This window comes from Notechis scutatus, chromosome 2 (assembly GCF_049901735.1).
Source record: "Notechis scutatus isolate UNSWTSFEM ecotype Mainland chromosome 2, rNotScu1.2, whole genome shotgun sequence".
NCBI classification, from domain to species: domain Eukaryota; kingdom Metazoa; phylum Chordata; class Lepidosauria; order Squamata; family Elapidae; genus Notechis; species Notechis scutatus.
In genome coordinates, this window is record NC_142010.1 from 123,983,500 (window position 1) to 124,005,255 (window position 21,756).

The 21,756-nt window shown below is 39.2% G+C and overlaps 1 protein-coding gene across 3 annotated transcripts in view; it reads left to right on the top strand.

The window, feature by feature from the left end:
- RGS9 (regulator of G protein signaling 9) overlaps positions 1-21,307 on the top strand; it is a 43,709-nt gene extending 22,402 nt beyond the window's left edge. Inside the window, exons 9-17 of one of the 3 annotated variants that reach the window (XM_087956083.1) lie at positions 741-812; positions 4,625-4,654; positions 7,498-7,559; positions 11,769-11,882; positions 12,477-12,592; positions 13,215-13,302; positions 13,824-13,962; positions 17,040-17,125; positions 19,628-21,307. In XM_087956083.1, coding sequence (XP_087812209.1) covers positions 741-812; positions 4,625-4,654; positions 7,498-7,559; positions 11,769-11,882; positions 12,477-12,592; positions 13,215-13,302; positions 13,824-13,962; positions 17,040-17,125; positions 19,628-19,805 — 885 coding nt within the window. In that variant the 3' untranslated portion in view covers positions 19,806-21,307. Of the gene's footprint in view, positions 1-740; positions 813-4,624; positions 4,655-7,497; positions 7,560-11,768; positions 11,883-12,476; positions 12,593-13,214; positions 13,303-13,823; positions 13,963-17,036; positions 17,126-19,627 lie in introns of those variants that run through there. The other 2 variants (XM_087956084.1, XM_087956086.1) reach the window with 2 other exon arrangements.
- The last annotated feature ends 449 nt before the right edge of the window (positions 21,308-21,756 follow it).

A 21,756-nucleotide genomic window follows, 5' to 3' on the forward strand; every position in this document is an offset into this window, starting at 1 on the left:
ATAGCAGTACCAATCTGTTTATTATGTCAAAGTGTTCCTTTCTCCAATGGGTAATGCTTCCCCCTCCTTATGAGCCAACTTCCCTTGCCCAGATTTTGCTCGACTTTGTAGAAAAATGCTCCTGTTTATTAGAAGTTACCAAATGCATCAATGGATATATTTCATAGCATTGATACATAGAAAAGGGAAATGCGCTGCTGCATCTTTTATGTCCCATGTATTACTGTGGCTGTATTAATTTATTTTACAAGTAGTCGTCAATATACAACCACAACTGAGCCCCAATTTTTTTTCACTAACCACGACAGTTGTTAAGTGAATTTTAGCCTGGGACACTGCAACTGAGTTTGGCCCCATTTTATGACCTTTCTTGCCACAGTTATTAAATGAATCACTATAGTTGTTAAGTTACTAACACGGTGGTTAAGTGAATCTGGCTTCCCCATTGATTTTGCTTGTCAAAGGTTGCAAAAGGTGATCACATGACCCTGGGACACTGCAACTGTCATAAATACATGCCAGTTGCCAAGTGTCTCAAATTTGATCACATGATCCTGGGGATGCTGCAAAGGTCAGATGGGGTGGAAAATGGTCATAAGTCACTTTTTTCAGCGATGTTGTAATTTTGAACGGTCACTAAACGAAAGGTTGTGAGTCAAGCACTGCCTATATACAGACTAATGTTAAAAAAATGACATAAATACATCTTTGTGACCTTTTGTTTTGTTTCTATATTATAGCCTGGAATGCAAGACACACTTGATTATGGGCTGGATCGAGCGACAGATCCCTGTGAAAATAAGGTAAACCAGGTAAGCTTTAGCGCTATTCTAATTATAGAATTATAAACTTAACACTGTAATTAATTTTATCATACAAATGGGTTCAGCGGCAGACCATTACTGAACATTCCTGTATGTTCATGGAATGAGTGGCGGCCTTTTTGTTTTTAAACAGATCCTTTGGAATGGCTGCATCAGAAAGACTAGTTAATCCCCTTTTCAAATGGTACTGTGGGTCAAGCATATCAAATGAAACATTTTTATTTCATGTATACCTTTTATACCTTTATTCAAAATATCTGGCCATCCACTGGAAGCAGTGATGTGTTTAAAAAAAAAAAAGTCCTACCTGTTTGGAGCTTGCTTTGCACGCGCATGCGCAGTGCTCAAACTCCGCCCTATGAATCAAGGCTGGTGAGCTGTGTAGCTGCACCTATGACATGCGCACGCCAAATGCGCGAATCGTGTGCAGGGCTCAGAGATGGCCCTTCCCTGGTGAGCTATGCTTTTTTTTTTAACTCAGCTGTGGTGTGGCAATCCGCTCTGCTGCACGAATCAGCTGAGCTAATAAACAGCAGAATATAGGAGAAGTGAGAGGTAAGAGCAGGGGCAGGTGGGCGGGGCCAGTCAAAATCTTCCTTACCGGTTCTCCAAACCAGTCAAAATGTTCCCTACCAGTCCACCAGGACCGATCAGAACTGGTTGCATATCACCTCTGACTGAAACTCAGGTTGGATTGCAGCCTCTCTTATGACTGTCAAAAAATCAAAATGTTAAATAGGTGGGAGATCTCATTATAGATCATCATCATTTTGGAACGGTAAGCAAATCTTGCATGTAAATTCAGCATGAGGTAAACAAAGGTTCTAATATATTTTTTGCCTCAAAAAAAAAAAAAAGATTTTTTTTTCTCTGCAAGAGGGTTTTTAGTTTTCTTTCTCTCTTCCTCCCTTGCTTCTTTCCTTCCTTGTTTTCTACTATGGAATGTGTTCATAAGGCACAACAGATTTTAAAGAAATGGAAATCCTATTAGTTTGATCTGGACTGCATCCAGACCTCTGTGAGAATTAAGTCCTTCTAAGCTTGTACCTAATTTCAACTATATATCTGATTTGTATAATACTGCTGGGCAGGCTATGCCACTCACATCATGGAGCTTTCTACAGAGAATGGAGGAATAAGGGAGATGGAAAATCTTGGCAGCTGAAGGCTGTCAATAAGTCAGTGGAACTCTTGTGGAAGGTGATGCTTGGCTTGCATCCAACTGAAGACCCCCTCAAGACAGTCCTTGCATTGTTTTCATGTGATGCTTTGCAAGACTAACAAAGCTCTCTTGTGAATCAAGCTCTCAGAGGCAGGGAATCACAGCGGCAGGGAATCACAGCGGCAAGTGGGCTTTGTTGCTATGGAGACCGAAGAGGAGACACAAATGCAAGAGTTTAGGACTTAGCTTTTTCCCTATAAAAGGAGGTGGTTGCTAAACCTTATTTGAAAAAAGAAGTAGGATCTATCGACACAAGGATCTTGAAAAAAGGTCACCAAGGCAAGGTACACTGGATCCTAACCCTGGATTAATTAAGAAATACAAGTGGCATGATTTTCACTACACCTTCCCTTCCACATCTCCTCTTCCTCACTGCTTTCAGTCCTTTCAAAATCTTTGCTCTTCCCTTAGTAGGGGAGATCCCTTTGTTATGCCAGCCAACACTGGATGGTGACTAAAAGCACTGCAAAAAGTTTGTAAATTTCTAGATTCAATTCTGGTCATTGGGAGTTTTATTATGTTCAACAGGTCAGATCTAACTATGAAGGGAATCACAGAAGTCAGTGATTGCATTTAGACTAATTCTAAATGAAAAATAAATAACTAATACAGTAATGCAGTGATGAAAAAAGGAAGAAAAAAAGAGAAAAATAGCAGCTTAAAATAGGAAATATAACTTTGATTCAGTAAGTACTGAATGTATAAAAAGTGTGTGCTTTTCTTCTTTTTTCTTTTTCTTGAAAATTTTTAGATAGATAAAAGATAAACATGAAAATATAAAAAAATATGTGGGAAATAATTAATTAACCATTTCCCTTCTGTCTTTTGTTTTCTCTCTCTCTAGTTTGTTTTTCTCCGATGTATATGACCTTCGTTCTCTGTGAAGTACTTGGTTGCTTCTCCTATAGAAGACTAATGTGCTGTCATTTTAATGTGAATCTGATCCTACTCAGGTGTCCTTATACATTACTAGATATTTAAACCTGGGAAATGGAAATCAACTGAAATGAGGGTTGGATCTACTTTAATTCAGCTGCTTTATAAACATTTGAAGCTTTTAAAAAAAATTCCTGTGGATTAGCCCCCATATTGTCTTTCCAGATGGGCTGGAACTCAGTTGGAATTTCATTGTAATCATAGACTAGTGGAATAAGAAATTGTCCTAACATAAGCAAGATGCAGATACAGCATCCATCCTGGCACACCCTTTTATTGTCTTGAGTGTGAGTGAACAGTTTCCTATTCCTTTGGAGCCAGGTCTTCCTAGCAACCATTATACAATGACACAGCCTGAAGCTCATTGACAGGAACCATCAGGCAGCCTTTCCTGAAACACTTACCAGTTTCGACTTGTGCATCTTTAGACTGCCTTTTGTTTATATCCTTAATGATATGTGGCTCTTGGATAGTTGACTCATAGCAAAAGTAATCCTTTTCCAAGCATGAATCAGTTATCTCAACCAGATTTATTGAAGTGAACAAGATTGATAGATTACCGAAATGTCCACATTTCCCACTAAAACCCATTTATTTTCCTAAGACATGAGGGCAGACACGTTTGTCATTTCCTTCTAGTTTCTTTTCTGTATACAAGCAACAAGGTGGATCTTTTTATTGATAAAGGATGCACTTGCTGGTGTTTGTTGTTCTCTGAAACTGTTGAGAAGTGACCCTTAAATGTGATCTAATGAGTGTTTGAATGAGACTCTTAGAACCGAAAGGGCCTCCACAAAACTTAGGGATTTTCCTGAAAGTCTGTGCCTTCCTCTTCCATCAGCTTATTTCAAACAAAGACATGCATGATACTTCAAAGGGAAACTGCAAGCACAAACAGCCTGCAGTTAATTTCTAGCCTTCAATCCCTAGCTTTGCTGGTGAATGTCTTATAACATCATCAGAGCTATTTAAATCATAGCATAACCACAGTGGCTATTGTTTAATTACAATGTTTATATATTTCAATATATTGTTTCCTATTGCTTTTCATTAATGTTTTCATTAATGTTGAATACTCTAATTTGTATCTCCTAAATGAGTCTACTTTAGGTCCATTATAACAAATGTGTAATTAAATGCATCCATATGTGTAATATACATATATATGGGTGGAAACTAATCAAGGAAAGAAGCAGCTAAGAATTAAGGAGAAATTTCCTGACAGCTAGAACAATTAATCAGTGGAACAACTTGCCTTCAGAAGTTGTGAATGCTCCAAAACTGGAAGTTTTTAAAAAGATGTTGGATAACCATTTGTCTGAAGTGGTGTAGGGTTTCCTGCCTAGGCAAGGGGTGGGGCTAGAAGACCTCCAAGGTCTCTTCTAACTCTTGTTATTCTATTATTCTATATACAGTATGTTATACCTATAAATGTACACACACGCGCGCGCGCATGCACACACACACATACACAGAGGCTAAGAAGAAGCAGGCATTATAGCTACTAAATAAGAATAAAATCATTCAGTCCATGGATATCTTCATAATTTATTGGATGAAGTGGATTGATGCTAATCTAAATGTTTTAATTGTCAAACAGACTGTGACACTCTTTTCAATGCAGTGTTTCTTTGTTTTACAGAGAAAAACATTTGATGTATATAGGACAGAGGTAATTCATTGTAATTTGTTGTAATGTGTATTGTTAATTATAATCTGCATGAATACTTATAGCACATATAGAGATCTTAGCAAGATTGTCAAAAATCCCCTTCTGAACACTTTAAAATCTTGGGAGTTTTTTTTTTGCTTTTGTTTTAATCTATGAATAAAATGATAACCTGCAAATTCAATTTTTAGACAGACTGAATATAAGTACTCCTTGAATTATGTATGTAATGGAATCTGTCCATCATAGTCATCACTCATCACAGATGGAACGTTGGTCAACTTTGTGACCTTTTTATGGCAAATGTTAAGCTGGTCATCACTGTTATTAAATGAACCAGTAGTAGTTCACTATGGGAACTGATTTGCCAGAAACTGGAAGCAAATGTTGGTTTTCCGCACAGCTGTCATAAAAGAGATCAAATGATCATGGGATGCTGCAAACAGCTATAAATGCAGCCCGGTTGCCTAATGCCCAGTTTGGTCATGTGACCACAGGAGGGTAAAGGCCAGAATCTCGGTTATTAAATGACAACCAGGCAGATCTATCAGAACATCAAACAGTTGCAAAATGTACAGGTAATCCTCAATTTGCAACAGTTCATTTAGTGACTTTTCACACTTACGACCGTTGCAGCATTCCATGGTCATGTGATCTACATTAGGGTGCTTGACAACTGACTCATATTTATGAGGGTTGCAGGGTCCTGTGGTCACCTTTTGCAAAACCTTGTCACAAACAAAGTCAATTGGAAAGCCAGATTCACTTAACAACCGTGTTAAGTGAATCTTAACAAATACTTGTTATAACAAATCTTGTTATATAACAAGATAAATTTTGGTTTCAACTATGGACCTCAGTCGAGGACTACCTGTACTGCTGTCAGGAGGCAAGTAAGATCCTGGAAGTTTCTCCAGTTTGTTCCTTCCTCTCTTGCATCCATTCAGAATGGCGTATGAAATGATATGGCCTATGGTAGAATATCAGCCTATTGCCCCCAACAATCTGGGTCATTTTATCCACCTCGAAAGGATGGAAGTCTGAGTCAGTCTTAAGTCTGGTGAGATTTGAACTGCCAAATTATAGGCAGCCGGCAGTCAGCAGAAGTATCGTGCAGTACTGCACTCTAATCACTGCGCCACCGTGCATGTATTTAATTGTACATAATTAAATAATTGACTACTAGCTTTCATGGGCATCCATAGCAAACCATGATGACATCAGAGTGATGACAAAGTCTTCAGCTCTTCCAGGTAGTCCAGGTCAGGAAAAAGACTGCACAAATCTGGCTGGTTCATGGGGATAAGCTGTGTTAATAGAATCTTGAAGGCCTGACTGAATTCTTTCTTAGGCTTTCTCTGTTTCCTGGGCTGAAAGCTTATTTTTGCAAACATCACCTCTGCCTTGTTTCTCCAAGGTCATTGTCTTAACGCCCTACGCACACATGGTGACACCATGTCACAAAACATGCTACTTGCGTAGCAATGCTTGCACAAATTACAGTCTTTGCATCATGATAAGCTGGTGCTCATTTCATCATCTCTCCCCCCCTGCCCCCGAGATGACCGTATTTGGTTCTTATTAATCCCTTTACAAGTAGTCCTCAACTTACAACCACAATTGAACCCAAAGTTTTGACTGCTAAGCTAGACTGTGGTTAAATTAGTTTTAGCAGTAGCAACATAGCAATACCACTTAGACTTCTATACCACTTTGTAGTGCTTTACTGTCCTCTCTAAGCGGTTTTACAGGTGAGCACATTTCCCCCAACAATCTGGGTCCTCATTTTACCCACTTCAGAAGGATGGAAGGCAGAGTCAACCTTGAGCCTGGTGGGATTTGAGCAGCCGATAGTCAGCAGAAGTGGCCTGCAGTACAGCACTCTAACCACTGCACCACTGAGGCTCTATTTTATGAGCTTTCTTACCAGGGTTGTTAAGTGAATCACTACAGTTAAGTTAGTAATGGTTGTTAAGAGAATCTGGCTTCTCCATTGTCTTTGCTTGTCGGATCACAAAAGGGGATCACATGATCCCAGGACATGCAAATGTCATAAATGCATGCCGATTGCCAAGTGTCCAAATTTTGATCATGTGATCCCAGGGATGCTGCAACAGTTGTAAATATGAAAACCGCTCATAAGTCACTTTTTAAAATGCCATTGTAATTTCAAATGGTCTACCTGTATTCTACCTGACAGTAAAGCCAACCTTTTGACTTCTTTCTTGGCTACCAATGTTCAAATGATCACATTGAGTGCATTGATGCTGTGTCATTTACACAAAGTCATTGCATCTATGTAATATACTGAAATGGCTGAGGGCTGAGTGTTCAACTAAGCCCCATCCTTCCTTCTCGCTCACATCAGTGTGCTATTATTTGCCATTGCAATCGTTTCAAAGCCGAAGTATCTTTTGAATTGGTTCCTCCACGTGTGAGGCTTAAGTTAATGCATTTGTTGTGCCTCCAAATAGGCTATATACACTTGTCTAATCCACACATTGATTTTATGGCCATTCTTGTTTCTCTTGTCTTTTAAGTGGAAGTTCTTTGTAGGAATAATATGGCCCAGGGATGGCAGGTGATGGAAACAAGCTTGTAATAAAATGTCTCTTCGGTTTATCTTTGTTCTTTCCAATACAATAAACTTCATCAACACTTAAACTACAATTCAGAAATCTGCCTGCTGGGCAACCATTTCTTGCAAGAGCAGGTCACACAATGTTAAGGAACAATAACATTGTGTGACCCGCTCTTGAAAGCATTCATTTCTTTGTGAATAAAGCTTGAAGTCAATTATTTGCTGTTCTGCTAACCTATGCATCTATATGTATCTGCCTATACAGATCATGAACCTCCAACAGGCACTCATGAAGTCTGCAACAAAGTCATCTGTCTCTCTGGGAGGGTAAGCTCTGACATCTTGTATGTCTTTTAAGCAATATTTTTGATCAAGCGATTTAGCCAGATGTTATCTTTTTAAACATAGAAAGGGTCTGCTATGATAAGCTTCACCCAGAGGAGTTTATAATTAAGAATCCCCAAAGGAACAGATATACTGTATATATTCAGTAATGAGATGTGGTTGCTTAAGAAAGCCACACTACTGTAGCAGTGGTGGAATTCAATTTTTTTTACTACTGGTTCTGTGGGCGTGGCTTGGTGGGCATGGCAGGGGACGGTTACTGTAAAATCCCCACTCCCTCCCCAACCCACTAACCTGCTTTCCAGCTCCGTTCTCCTATTCAGGGCAACAAAAGAAGACCCAGCCACTCAGCTGGGACTCAGGAGGCAGCGAATAGATGGGGACGGGGCTAGTTAGAGATTGTATTGCCAGTTCTCTGAACTACTCAAAATTTCTGCTACTGGTTCTTCAGAACTGGTCAGAACCTGCTGAATACCACCTCTGTACTATAGTACGAATAGACATAATTCAGTGAGAACAGTATAAATTTCCATATTTCATTTTCAGATAATCTTTTCTTCCTTCTTTCCCTCTCTCTATGTCTCTTATTTACAAACATACTTTATATCCTTACCTCACACACATACATATCCTGTCTCATCATCCGTCCATCTCAGCATTTTTCTATGACTGTAACTTCTCACAAGTTAGGATGGATTGTATGCTACAATCAATATTAGAAACCAATACATCAGTAACAAAAGCATTCAGGCCTATTGTTTTTCCCAGAAGCCTACCAGAACATGAAGGATTTTGCTGCTTTGTGAAACATAACCTGAAGATGGATGGGCTGTCCTTACTTTAGGAGGCAAGGTGATCCATAACAAGGGGGCCTCAACCAAGAAAACACATCTTTGGGTCCCAACCCTTTAACCCAAGGGTCTTCAAACTTGGCAAGTTTAAGACTTGTGTTCTTCAACTCCCAGAATTACTGAGCTAACATGACTGGAGGAGGAATTCTGGGAGTTGAAGTCCACAAGTCTTAAAGCTGTCAAGTTTGAAGACCCCAGCTTTAACCTCACTCAGTTGAGGACTTGCCAAAGGCCCACTCAGGCCCTCTCAGAAAGTAGGTGCACAGGTAAAATTGGGATTGAATTGGACCTGGGGGTCTAAAGTCAACCAACGTAGCAACTTCAAGATAGCTGTCAATTGCTAAATGCCTCTCCATGACTCTCAGAGAGCTAATGACCCACCTTCAAGTGGTGGGTGCTACCTTAACAACCAGATGACTGCAAGGAATATAAATCCTTCCATTCCCCAGTATTCAGTCAGAACTGAGGATGCTTCTCATCCAAGAAATATCTTCAAGAAAAACACACATAGAAAGTCCAGTTGCCTTTTGAAAAAATATCCTTGGGATTCTCTCCTTTGTCAACAGTCAAGACCAACTATACTTTCTGAATCACCACTGAGGCCTAAAATGTGTTGCAGTAATGTAATTGTGAGGGCGCAAGTCATATTTTTTAATTTTTATTTATTTATTTATTTATTTTGATTTGTCAATCGCTTACAAGATAATAGGTATAAGTATATACATAGTTATGAATACATGAAATGGGTACATATAAGAAAAATAAAAGAAACAATAGGACAGGGACAGTATTTTGGACACCTCAGTCCAAACACACTCCTAAGTGGCTTTAATACAAATATATGCATTCCTCCTTCCCTTCACAGGTTTCCTTCCCAAGTTTCCCAGTATTCATAAATTTACAGTTGTAATCTTGTAAGTTCCGTTTGGGGTTTTTAACAAGCAGGACAGTCATGCTTTCTACAACTAGACTTCTGAACAGGAACGCCAGTTGTAAGGAGTGCCTATCACTGAAAAATAAACCATGTTCAGATTTCCACTATTTACTTGTTCTTCTGACTCATAATTAGCATTATTTCCAATCCACTAACCTGTTGAAAAAATAGTTATTGAATAGTAGTATTATAGAATAGTAATCCATTTTAGAGCAATTAGGACATTTCCAAATGTGTCCATGAAATTCTTGTTTTAAAAGGACCAAACTTATATATGTTTGTTTGTTATATCTATATATGAATTCCTCCTAAATGATCAATTTCTCATTTCTGCTATAATCTAAAATTAGTTTTTTAACCACAATATTATCCTTTTCACACATCAAATGCTGGCCAGGGAAGCTCCAACTGTATTTAATTCCATCCTTTAAAAAATGTATAAATCTGCTTAATTGTTCTGAAACTAAAAACTGAAAATACTAGCATTTTTGTACTGTTTATCTTTTCTGTAACTTCAGCATATTTCATCCTGAGGGAATTAATTATTGGAGCTTTTTTGAATTTATTGTACATTATGTTCTAAATTAATTTATTTTTTCTTTTTGATGTAACCTTGCAGCCCAGTGGTGGGAGTCAAAAAATTTTTACTACCAGTTTTGTGGGCGTGGCTTGGTGGGCGTGGTGTGGCTTGGTGGGCGTGGCAGGGGAAGGTTACTGCAAAATCCCCTTCCTTCCCCACCCCACTAACTTGCTTTCCAGCTCCATTCTCCTGTGCGGCCAATAAAAGAAGACCCAGCCGATCAGCTGGTGCTCCGGAGGCAGAGAATAGATGGGGGCGGGGCCAGTCAGAGGCGGTATTTGTCGGTTCTCCGAACTATTCAAAATTTCCGCTACCGGTTTTCCAGAACTGGTCAGAACCTGCTGAATACCACCTCTATTGCAGCCCCATGAATTATGTGCATAAGTAGTTTATATGCACCACTGTTGATATAATCATCTTCATCTGAAACATCTATAAGCAGGAAATTACCATAGAGTTGCAGAAAAACGAAAGCTAGAATTTATTGCTTCTGTAAGCAAGAATTGCTGGAAGGTACTTTGGGAGATGTTGATAGAAAATCTCAGCTGCATTCCTAACTACAGCATATCAATTCTAGCCAGTCAGAATTCTAGCCAGGTATTTGACTGTCTTAAAAATGTAAGGTGGGCTTGAATATCTGCCAGACCAAGCACCTGCCAATAGAAACCCAATGCTCAACAGCTCAATCCTCAATGAACTTGTTTAGAAAAGTTATTTGGTGTAATCAGTTCTCAGTCTTCTAACAGCAAGTGAGGGATCCCATGTTTGAATTACTTCCCATGCCAAAACGAAAATCCTCTTCATAGAGAAGTGTTGTATCTGGGATAAAATTAAGGTACATCTTTTCTGTCTATCATGCAAACTTTCTATGGCTGATGCTTTGGTGTTTGGGCATCCATTCAAACATCTGCTCCATTGTATCATTCCAAAGTGGAACAATCTAATAATGTGTGTTGAGGTAATTCCCCTTTAGGAGAATGAGCGCATACAGGGAGACGTATAGAGAGAAGTGTTTGAATGATATACACACAGTACACAGATACACTGTACAGTAAATGTAGGTTTTTACTTCCAGAAAGGTTTAAGCAAAGTCCAAAATAAGCAATCCAAAGTCATTCACAAGTAAATCAGTCAGTTTTCAATCCAGGGATAATCCAAATATCAAATTCCAGTGTCAAAAAACAGTTCAGTATCAGACTTACATTAAATCCAGTAATATCAGTCAATTAGAAGAAATGGAGCAACGGCAATACTTTCCAACAGAAGGAAACAGATATGGAGACATACTCTCTTCTGAGACTAAGACTAAACAACCCAGGTTTCTGGCTCCATCTTATGGCTGTTTGAGAAACCACACCCAATTGCATGCTCTTGCATTCCCTTAAAGATATAGTACTAAAATGTTTATCCTGGTTTATATATTTCTAACCCAAATACCTGTTAGGTGACTTATATTCCTAACAATGTGCCATGTAGTAAGCATATTAATCAGGCCCAAACATGTCTAACTTCTGAATCTAAATAAGGTTGGCCAAGGGCTGCCACCTACAGAAACTCAAGTGTAGTATAATTAGACTTTTGAAGGCAGTTTCTTGGAGAGCTCCATGTCTCTTAACCCTGTAAACAATACAGGAACGATAATTACTGGCACGTCAATAATACGCTACACAGAAAACTGCAAGTGTTACTGTTTCATCATATCATCAATGAAATGTTCTCCTGTCTGGGATGTCATTGGAAATGTGAATAATGTTAATTCATCTATTTATTCTGGACTAATAACTGCATGTAGATGTTTCCCTGGTTTTTGTCTCTAATACTTTCAGAATAGTGAAGTACTGTGAACAGTTCTGCTCCAACGACCCTATAATCTCAGGATGCCTACCCAGCAACCCTTGGGTTTCTGATGATGTGGATTTTTGGGAACTCAATGCAAAACTGTATGTATAGCGTTTATTTCAGCTCCTAAGTTACATTGACTCTTACTTGCTTTTCCTTTTTTCCCCCTTTTCTTTTAGAACATAGAATAATAGGGTTGGAAGGGATCTTGGAGGTCTTTTAGTTCAACCCCCTGCCCATGGCAAGAGATCCTGTACTATTCCAGACTTTCTTTGGGCTTGATGGGATGGTTACACTCAAGCATAAAAAGAATAACAGAACAGAATAATCAAGTTGGAAGGAACCCTGGATATCTTCCAGTCCAGTTTTAGTGTCAGAACAACTTTCAGTTTATGAATGTCTATGTGTAGCTTTGGCATATAACCATGCTGACCACATGACCTTGGAAATTGTCTTTGGACAACACTGGCTCCCTCAATCAAGAAATGGAGCTGAGCATTCACTCACATGTGAATACAAGTTTGCTAAGAAAGGACAGACAGAGTTCTCAGTTCTGTCAAAACACAAAACAAAATAGACACCTCTCAAAATAATTGATTTCAGGGAGAAGCAACACTGTTTATTTATAAATAAACATGTGAGCAGGTCCATGAATTCAATCTTAATTTAAAAGAGACTTTTTCCTCTTTTGGCAGGGTAGAAATCCCCACCAAGACACGGGTGGAGAAATGGGCCTTAAACTTTAATGAGCTGATGAAGGACCCCAAAGGACGTCAGAATTTCCAGCTGTTCCTGAAGAAGGAATTCAGTGGTAGGTATGAAGATGTGCCTGCTTTCCCACTTGTCAAGGTGTTTAGTCCGAAGTCATTGTTGTCCACTGTTCCACAGCAAGCTGAGAGGACTTTTATGCACAGAAAGTGATTTAATCCCTTAATTATTTGCAAGGTGATGTGGGATTACATCGCAGCTATCCATAATAAGAATAAAGCTATGACTTATTATAGATTTTGTCTATGAGATGAGAAGCCATTATATACTTGAGGCCCAACAGAATCTTCATGGTTTAGTAAAAGGGCTCAAAAACATTTAAGTTTTGTCCTTTACAAATCCCCCTGGTTTGGGACATTCCTAAATAAAAAAGGTGTAATATGATAGCCACATACCAGGGAGAATAATTTCCATGTGTTACTTGGATAATGGGAAATTGTTTGTTATGATTTGGAGAGCAGAGTCAGAAAAATTAAATCTGCTAATGTTCTAGAACTCTGTTCATGATCTTAATATGGTCATTCTAGACCTCATTTATTCTGTTTTTAATATTGTCTTACAAGAGTTGATATCATAAAATGCTGCCGAGAGTCACTCTCAGTAATGAGATGGAGGTGTATAAATTTAATAAATAAGATGCTGTTTCTTCTTCCTGTTTAATTCAGGTGAGAATCTGGGATTTTGGGAAGCTTGTGAAGATTTGAAGTATGGAGATCAATCCAAAGCGAAAGAAAAAGCAGAAGAAATTTACAAGTGAGATATTCTACTTTGAAATCTTTCTAGTATCTTTTCTTGCTGTATTCGGTAATTAAGCAGTGAAAGGAATGACAGTGAGAATACAGTCTAATAATATAATCATATTGTACCATAATAGAAATAAAGAACTGTGTCCATCAATAGAAGCTAATAGTATCAGACTATTATTCAGAATTCTACCCTTTCCTAAACTTCTGCCTTATTTATTTATTTGATTTTTATCCCACATTGTTTTTCGGCAGCTAGCCATTAAATGTGACTTTTTTTCATTGAAGAAGTCTACAGCCTAATCATACTGTCAGTTGGAGATGGTGAAAATACTTCAAGGTTCCAATGATAGTTGTTATCTTCTGTGATATTAGTCCTGTGTATTATTAGTTATCAACATCATATTTGAAATATGTGAAAGTGATGCAATATCAGTTCATATTCAAAAAGCAAAAAAAAGGATTTTATTGATGAGAAAAAATCCCAACTTCCTGATATTATTAAATATTTTTTCTCCTTATCAATTCTAGAACCTTCTTGGCCCCAGGAGCAAGACGCTGGATTAATATTGATAGCACCACTATGGGCATTACAGTCAGAGGCCTCAAAAACCCTCAACGCTATGTCTTAGATGCTGCACAGACTCATATTTATATGCTCATGAAAAAGGTTGGTCATTTTGCTTTTCCATTTGAATTTCCATTCCAGCTACCTAGATATTTTTTGAAGGAAACAAAAAGGATACTAACATATATACTGTATACACACACCTAGATATAGACAAATATCTCTTCCTTGTTGCTCCTAAGAGAACACATTGGAGCATCTCTGTGTGACGAAAGATAATTTGGGGTTGGTTCTGCATGATTTTCATTCTGGAATGAATGACTTTCATACAAGAATAAGTTTTTCAAGAGGAAAATTCAGTTTTTCAGGAACTGAGATGTCCTGGGCTTTGAAGTGGACAAGGTCCTTATATCTATTAATCCAGCCTTCTCCTTGTTAGGGGAGGGGAACACAGGGGTGGGTTCATGCAGCGGTTTTAGCCCCTTTGAGAGAAGGGGATGGCCCCACCAATCTTGAACAAGCAATGCTATGCCCCTTCCTCAAGATATCAGCTCTGGACCCTTCCCTCTCAGAGAATTATTGGCCAGTTTCCAATCTCCCCTTTCTGGGAAAGATTGTGGAAAAGGTGGTTGAATGACACCTTCATAGGATCTTAGGACAGATGGATTATCTGGAAGCAGTTAGCTGGAAGCATTTCAGTGTGGCTTTAGGCCAAGGTATATTACAGAGGCACATTGGTTTGCACTTATTGTTGACCTTTGGCGGAACCAGAATGGGGTGTGCAATGGGATGTACATCAAGTGCTCCTTAGCAGCTTTCAATAATATTGACCACAGAACCTGTCCAAACCAGTTGGGGGGGGGGGGTAGGAGTGGAACTGTGGGAGACATTGTGTTCCGGTGGTTCATCTTTCTCAGTAGTCAGTTCTAGTTGGAGACAATGGGGAGAGATTGCATTCACAGCCCCTTGTGTGGGGTGCCTCAGGATTTGATGCTCTCCCCTCTTCTCTTCAACATCTACACGACACCACTAGGTAAGGTCATCCTTTAGTTTGGAGTGTGATATTATCAGTATTCTGCTGGTACTCAGTTCTGCTTATCAACCCCAAATGGCACAGGTGAAGCTATCAATGTCTTGACCTGATGTCTGGGGCTGTTCAGATCTCAATAGGGCAGAACAGACTTCCACTCATGACAGGCTAAGTCCAAGAACAATATAGAACAATTCAGCTAGCGCTCAGTTCTTTATTTGCTTACCATTTCATACAGAATCTTGCCAGACTAAATCTTTGTTCCTATTAGCCTAATGGACATATCTTAGGAGATTATAGGGAGTGGCTATCCAGACTCCTTTCTGTGCTGCCTCTTACTGCACCCCAGCCCCTTTCTGGAATGTGCTCCCTCCAAAAAAGGAAACTGCCACCTTACTGTGGTCCTTCACACCAGCTCCCCCTCTGTGGACATTGACAAAATCATCATCCATCAATTGCAAAAGGCAGCTTTACTGGAACAGCTTGCATTCTGCTATACATTTAACATCGTCAAACAGCAACATCTGCTTATCACAAGTCTTTGGGAAGGACTGGATAGGTGGATAAAAATGCCAAATTCAAACACTTGACTGACTGTGTGACCAGCCATAATACGTTGTTACCCAAAAGTTTTAGTATACCATTATCAATTCATCTCTTCCATCTTATGACTACCTGTTTTAGCAACATAAGAAACAAAAACGGTCTGCTCAGCATTCCAGTTGTTCAAAGGTAAAGTTTATTGCCATATATTAGTATGACTCATGCAGTTATTATGACATAACCTACTTGTACGGTACTTCTACGTGGGTAGTCAATTGGAAATGGTGATTTTGCTGATGCCAATAGTGTTCAAGTAGTGTTCTAGTTGTTTTGGGACTGCACCCAAGATGTCTATTATTATGGGTATTATTGTGTTTCCCTGAAAATAACGACCTACCTCAAAAGTAAGTCCTAGCTTGATTTTCACATGTGTGTCCAATATAAGCCCTACCCCGCTAAAATAAGCCCTAATTAAGACCATGCCCACTCCGGGGTGCAGGGGGTGGGACAAGATGTACGGGTAAAAATTAAGCTAGGGTGGGGATAAGCGGGGATGGTGGAGCTGTCCTACTTACCAGGCCCGACACCTGCCTTGCCTTACCAACCCACTTCTGTGACTGCTTGCCGCCGCTTGCGTGCATCGTCCCCGGCCTCTGTTTCACTGTCAGAGGCCTTCTGGAATGGCTCCAGATTGACATGCACAGCATCCCCCCTGGCCTCATTTCGCCATCTGGGGCCTTCTAGAAAAGCCTCTGCAGCCAAGAAACAAGGTCCGGATTGTGTGTCACCCCGGCCTCTATTTTGCCATAAGAGGCCCTTTAGGAAAGGCCTCTGCAGCCGATAATAGAGATCTGGAGTGCTGTTACTGGCTGCAGATGCCTTTCCTGAAGGCCTATGATGGTGAAATGGAGGCCGGGGTGGGGGGCACCACACACATCAATTCAGAGCCCATTTCTTACTGCAGATGCCTTTCCTAAAGGTCTCTGATAGTGAAATGGAGGCCGGGATTGATGCACGCAAGTGGTGACAAGCGACTGCAGAAGAAGTAGGCCGGCAGCGGATTCTGCTGGGCAGGGCTGTCAGTGCCACCACTGCAAGATGTGTCAGTGGAAGACACTGCGCAAAAAAAAATAAGACCTGATGCCATTTTGGGTAGGAAAAATATATAAGACTGGGTCTTATTTTCAGGAAAACTTTCTTTTGCCACAATTGTTCTGTTATTTACTTATTTTCTTTTACTCAATTTACATGGCTCCCCATTTTGCAACAGCAACTCTGCGTTCAATGCTCAATAGAAAATAACATCAAGAACAATAGACAGTGTCTTTCCCAACCCCATCTGAGCCAGTCAGCATCTGAGAAAACATCTCCCTTGCCTCGCTTTTGTGTGTGTGTGTGTGTGTGTATTCTAGCCATATGAGCTTTAATTTTCAGGATGCATATTTAACATTAAGAAGAGATGGGGTTTTTTGCTACTTGGTGAGAATATTCTCTTGATGCCTCCATTCCCAGCCTCTTTGACTCCTAAACAGCTGTCTAGAGAGATGATTTTAATTAGGATGCTTACAATCTACAACTACCAGTTTCCCTTTCTTTTCCCTAGTAGGATTCTTATGGTCGCTATTTGAAGTCTCCAGTATACAAAGAAATGTTGTCCAAGGCAATTGTACCACAAGAAGTGGTTAAAAAAAGGCAAGTCATCTGAGGTTTAATTACATTTCTTCATTATTGGTTTAAATTAGGAACTAAACGAAAATGATGATTATTTATACATTTGCACGATTTAAGGTGGTCTTTCCCAGAGGAAAAATGCCTGATTTCCAGTTTGATAATCAGAGACATCATGCCCTTCCAATTGCGAGGTGGGCGGCCACTCAACGTAATAATAAATAAATATTTTTAAATATTAATATTACAGAACTTATCAATAACTATTTCATAAGAGAGAAAAAGATGAAAAATTACCTAAAAGAAAATCACTTTTTTTCCTGTATATGTTGTTTTTACATTTTTAAGATGTCATGGAATTAGAATGTAGATGCTTCCCAAATAACCTTTGGAAGTGATCTCATATCAATAAAACACAACCTGTATATATTTAACTCACATCATTTGCATAAGATAGTACCTCACATGGTAGGAGGGATAGAATTGGCTTTTGAAGGACCCATGCAAGTCTGGAAAAGACATGCCTGTTCAAAAGAGGGGTACTTTGGATGTGTTTTAGATGTTCCAAAGCGCTTCTTTTCAAAGAATATGCAAAGAGCGAAAAATGACAGCAGCTGCTTTCTGAGAACCATGGTAATTTCCCCAATATTCCATAACCTATAATAGGAGTGGAAAGATCTCATTAAAGATCAAGTTGTGAACTTTAATTTTCTAAGAAATACCTTTTTAGATAGATTGATTCTATTTTCTAAGAAAGACCTTTTTAGCTAGGTTGATTCAACTATATTGATCATGGTTTTATTGATACATCTGCTGAGCATATTTGCAAAGTGTATTACATACTAAAATAGTACAGATAGCCCTTAACTTACGACCACAATTGAGCCCAACATTTCCATTGCTCAGCAAGATGCTTGTTAAGTGAGCTTTGCCCCACTTTATGATTTTTCTTGCCGTACTCGTTAAATGAATCCGTACTCGTTAAATGAATCACTGCAGTTGTTAAGTGAGTAACACTTTTGTTAAGTAAATCTGGCTTCCCCATTGACTTTGCTTGTCACAAAAGGGGATCGCCTGACCCAGGACACTGCAACTGTCATAAATACATGTCAGTTGCCAAGCATCCAAATTTTGATCTTGTGACCATGAGGGATGCTGCAATAGTCATTAAATATGAAAAGTATGTATGTAAGTATGAAAATAGCAACAGCACTTAAGACTTATATATCACTTCACAGTGCTTTTACAGCCCTCTCTAACCGGTTTACAGAGTCAGCCTATTGCCCCCAACAATCCGGGTCCTCATTTTACCCACCTCGGAAGGAAGGAAGGCTGAATCAATCTTGAGCCAGTCAGAATCAGACTCCTGGCAGTCAGCAGAATTAGCCTGCAATGAAAAACAGTCATAAGTCTCTTTTTTCAGTGCGGTTGTAACTTTGAACAGTCACTAAATGAATAGCTGTAAGTTGAGGACTACCTGTACAAAAGAGATACTTATCCATAGTTTTGCAGAATACAGAGAGGCGTGGAAGCAATACTCAAGGACATTAGCGGACCTCGCCAGAGCGCGAGACAAACGCTGAAGAAAAAGAAGAAGAAGAAGAAGAAGAAGAAGAAGAAGAAGAAGAAGAAGAAGAAGAAGAAGAAGAAGAAGAAGAAGAAGAAGAAGAAGAAGAAGAAGAAGAAGAAGAAGAAGAAGAAGAAGAAGAAAAGAAGAAGAAGAAGAAGAAGAAGAAGAAGAAGAAGTTGAAGAAGTTTTGCAGAATACTGAGCTCATAGAATACTATTTGGTTAGCATCTTTCTGGAATATTTATCTATATAATCCTTATGGCAGGTTTATTTATCGCAATAAATATTTACAGTGAACAGCAAAAGGGATCAACTATAGATCTGCATCAGAATTAAAGAAATAATATTTTTGTTTACACAAAAGAGTTTTGCTCATTTTCTTTCTCATTTCTATTTTAGAGCACGCCTTAACTTTCCATAAAATATTGGAGTAAGATATTTAGATAGGTGGAAAAGTAATGAAGCTCACATTCTGATTCAATTCCAACATTTTTGGATGAAGCCCAAAATTTGTGCATCTGTTTAGGGCTTTACACAAACCCACACAAATTCTGGATATTCTGGCCATGTTTTCATGAAAACCACTTTCTACAAACTGAGTTTAATTGCTCTTTCCATGTTGTTTTAATTTTAGACTGGGTTGCATCAAGATAGTGAGGCATACGCTGAATTCAGTTGGACAAACAATTCACCATTAATTTAAAACTAAGCGTAGACATTGTGAGAAAAAAGAGGAGTTTATGATAGGAGTCTTGATAATACTCTTTCTGACTAACAAATGTATTAAGAGGCGTAACCCTTTGTGAACTAAAATCTGTAGTAGATTGTTTTTATCCATGAAAGGCACTTTTGCGGTTTCCCATACTTTTATTGAAAGATAATGGAAATATGTTAATTAATAATAATCACAATGATCATAATAGTAACCCTCTGGCTTTGTTTTGTTTCCTGTTCAGCTCTTACAATCCGTTTGTTCGCAAGCACCTGCGCTCCAGTCCCAGCCCAATCCTCTTGAGGCAGCTGGAGGAAGAAGCCAAAGCTAGAGAAGCCGCCACCAATGTGGACATCACCCAGGTTATGAGCAAGCTGGATCGTAGAAGCCAGCTCAAGCAGGAGGCCCCGCCTGCTAAATAGGGCCCCTAAAGGGCTGGAGAGCCCAGGGCAGGAGAAAAACCACAGAGCCAGGAGGAGGTTGCTGGCTGTACGTAGGGCTGCATTTCCGCCTCCTGGCCTGCAGGTGCCACTAGTGTTACATTGTTAGCAATCCCTCCCTCCCTCCTCTCTCTCTCTCTCTCTCTCTCTCTCTCTCTCTCTCTCTCTCTCTCTCTCTCTCTCTCTCTCTCTCTCTCCTTCCCCCACCCCCATCTTGCCTTCCCGTCTACAGTCGGCTGTTGCCATGACATCCAGAACAGTGTCCCTTCATCAGCCCTTGCGGATGATAGAATCCTAGAACACAGGTGGCAAAATAAGTCACCTTACAAGAATGGCAGTGATGCTTTTCATATCAGATCAGCTCATTTTAGACTGCATTTTCTATAAACTCCCCTCCCACTTCTACAAATGCTACAAAGACTGGATGCCATGGCAACCAGCTGCCTGGCCTCTCTATGCCTGTAAATAACAAAGAAAAAGGGCTGAAGAATCCCATTGCAAGACATCAGCCAAAAAAATGGAATCTTCTTTCCAGACATCAATTATCTGATCATTGCCTAGAGAACAATTCAAGAATTTGATAAGGAGCAGACCCTGAGGAAGGAGACTAGTGGACACATTTAAATGATTATGCATAATGCAGATTTACTTTGTGAATGATTAGTATAATCCCTTAATATCATTTAATCATCTTTTCCTATTCAGAATGGCTGTGTTGACCAACAATGGGTTGTGTTTCCCTTCAGAAAATGTTTGCAGATAATGTACAGATTCTTTGTTAGGTTTAATTAGAATGATCCACTTTAATAAGCAGTAATAGGACAGCGTCTTTCTTTAGGACAGATATTTCAGATTTCCTAAGTAGTTTAAAGATCCTGGCTGCTCAGATGCTTAATCATTTGCCTGGTGACCATTTAAAGGAAAACCTTTAGTGGATTTTTACAATTCTACCAGACAAATATATTTTATACTAGACAACTCGTGACTTGTTGGGTCAATATTTCAGAGATATTTTCTTACCTAAACAGAGAAACAGAATGACCACGGGTGGGCAAAGAATCAGCAGGAAAGGGAGGGTCTTCTGATATTCTGCCAGCTTCCCATTCCCTTCCTTGTGGGAAGCTGGCAAGGAGTGCAGGAAATTGCGATCACATGAGTTCAGCTGGCTAGAGCAGCGCAGCACTATGGCAATACTGAGATAGTCACAAATTTGCCAAATTTGAATTCCACGGGAGTCGTGGGTCCTGGATTTTAGATACACTCTTTAAGTTAACACATTTGATGTATATTGATTCGAAAAATATTATCTTATGATGTTTTTTGTAATTAAAGGTTACAATCAGACAAGCAGGAGAGTTTTAGAGTTAGATAGACAAAGTGACCGACAGACAGACAGATGACAGACAGACAGACAGATAGATAGATGACAGACAGACGATAGATAGATAGATAGATAGATAGATAGATAGATAGATGTTAGATAGGTAGGTAGGTAGGTAGGTAGGTAGATAGATAGATAGATAGATAGATAGATAGATAGATAGATAGATAGATAGATAGAAGGATGTGCTCTTTAATGCAGGGGTCTCCAACCTTGGCAACTATAAGACCTGTGGACTTCAAAGCTGGCTGAGGAATTCTGGGAATTGAAGTCCACAAGTCTTAAAGTTGCCAAGGTTGGAGACCCCTGCTCTAATGGATAAGATTAACATCCGCCACCAAATTCCAAGGTTTAAATACTACTGGTTGTTCCGTACAGAAGGGTTACTCTAACTAATCTCAAATAATACAATAATAGAGTATAAGAAGAAGTTTTGTAATGTACATATAGGACCATGAAGTATCTATTGGGCTTTTCTGGAGAGCAGTTTTTTTTTTTTAATAATTTCTGAATGTATTATATTTACGCTGGTGTTCTACGTAATCAGTTTTC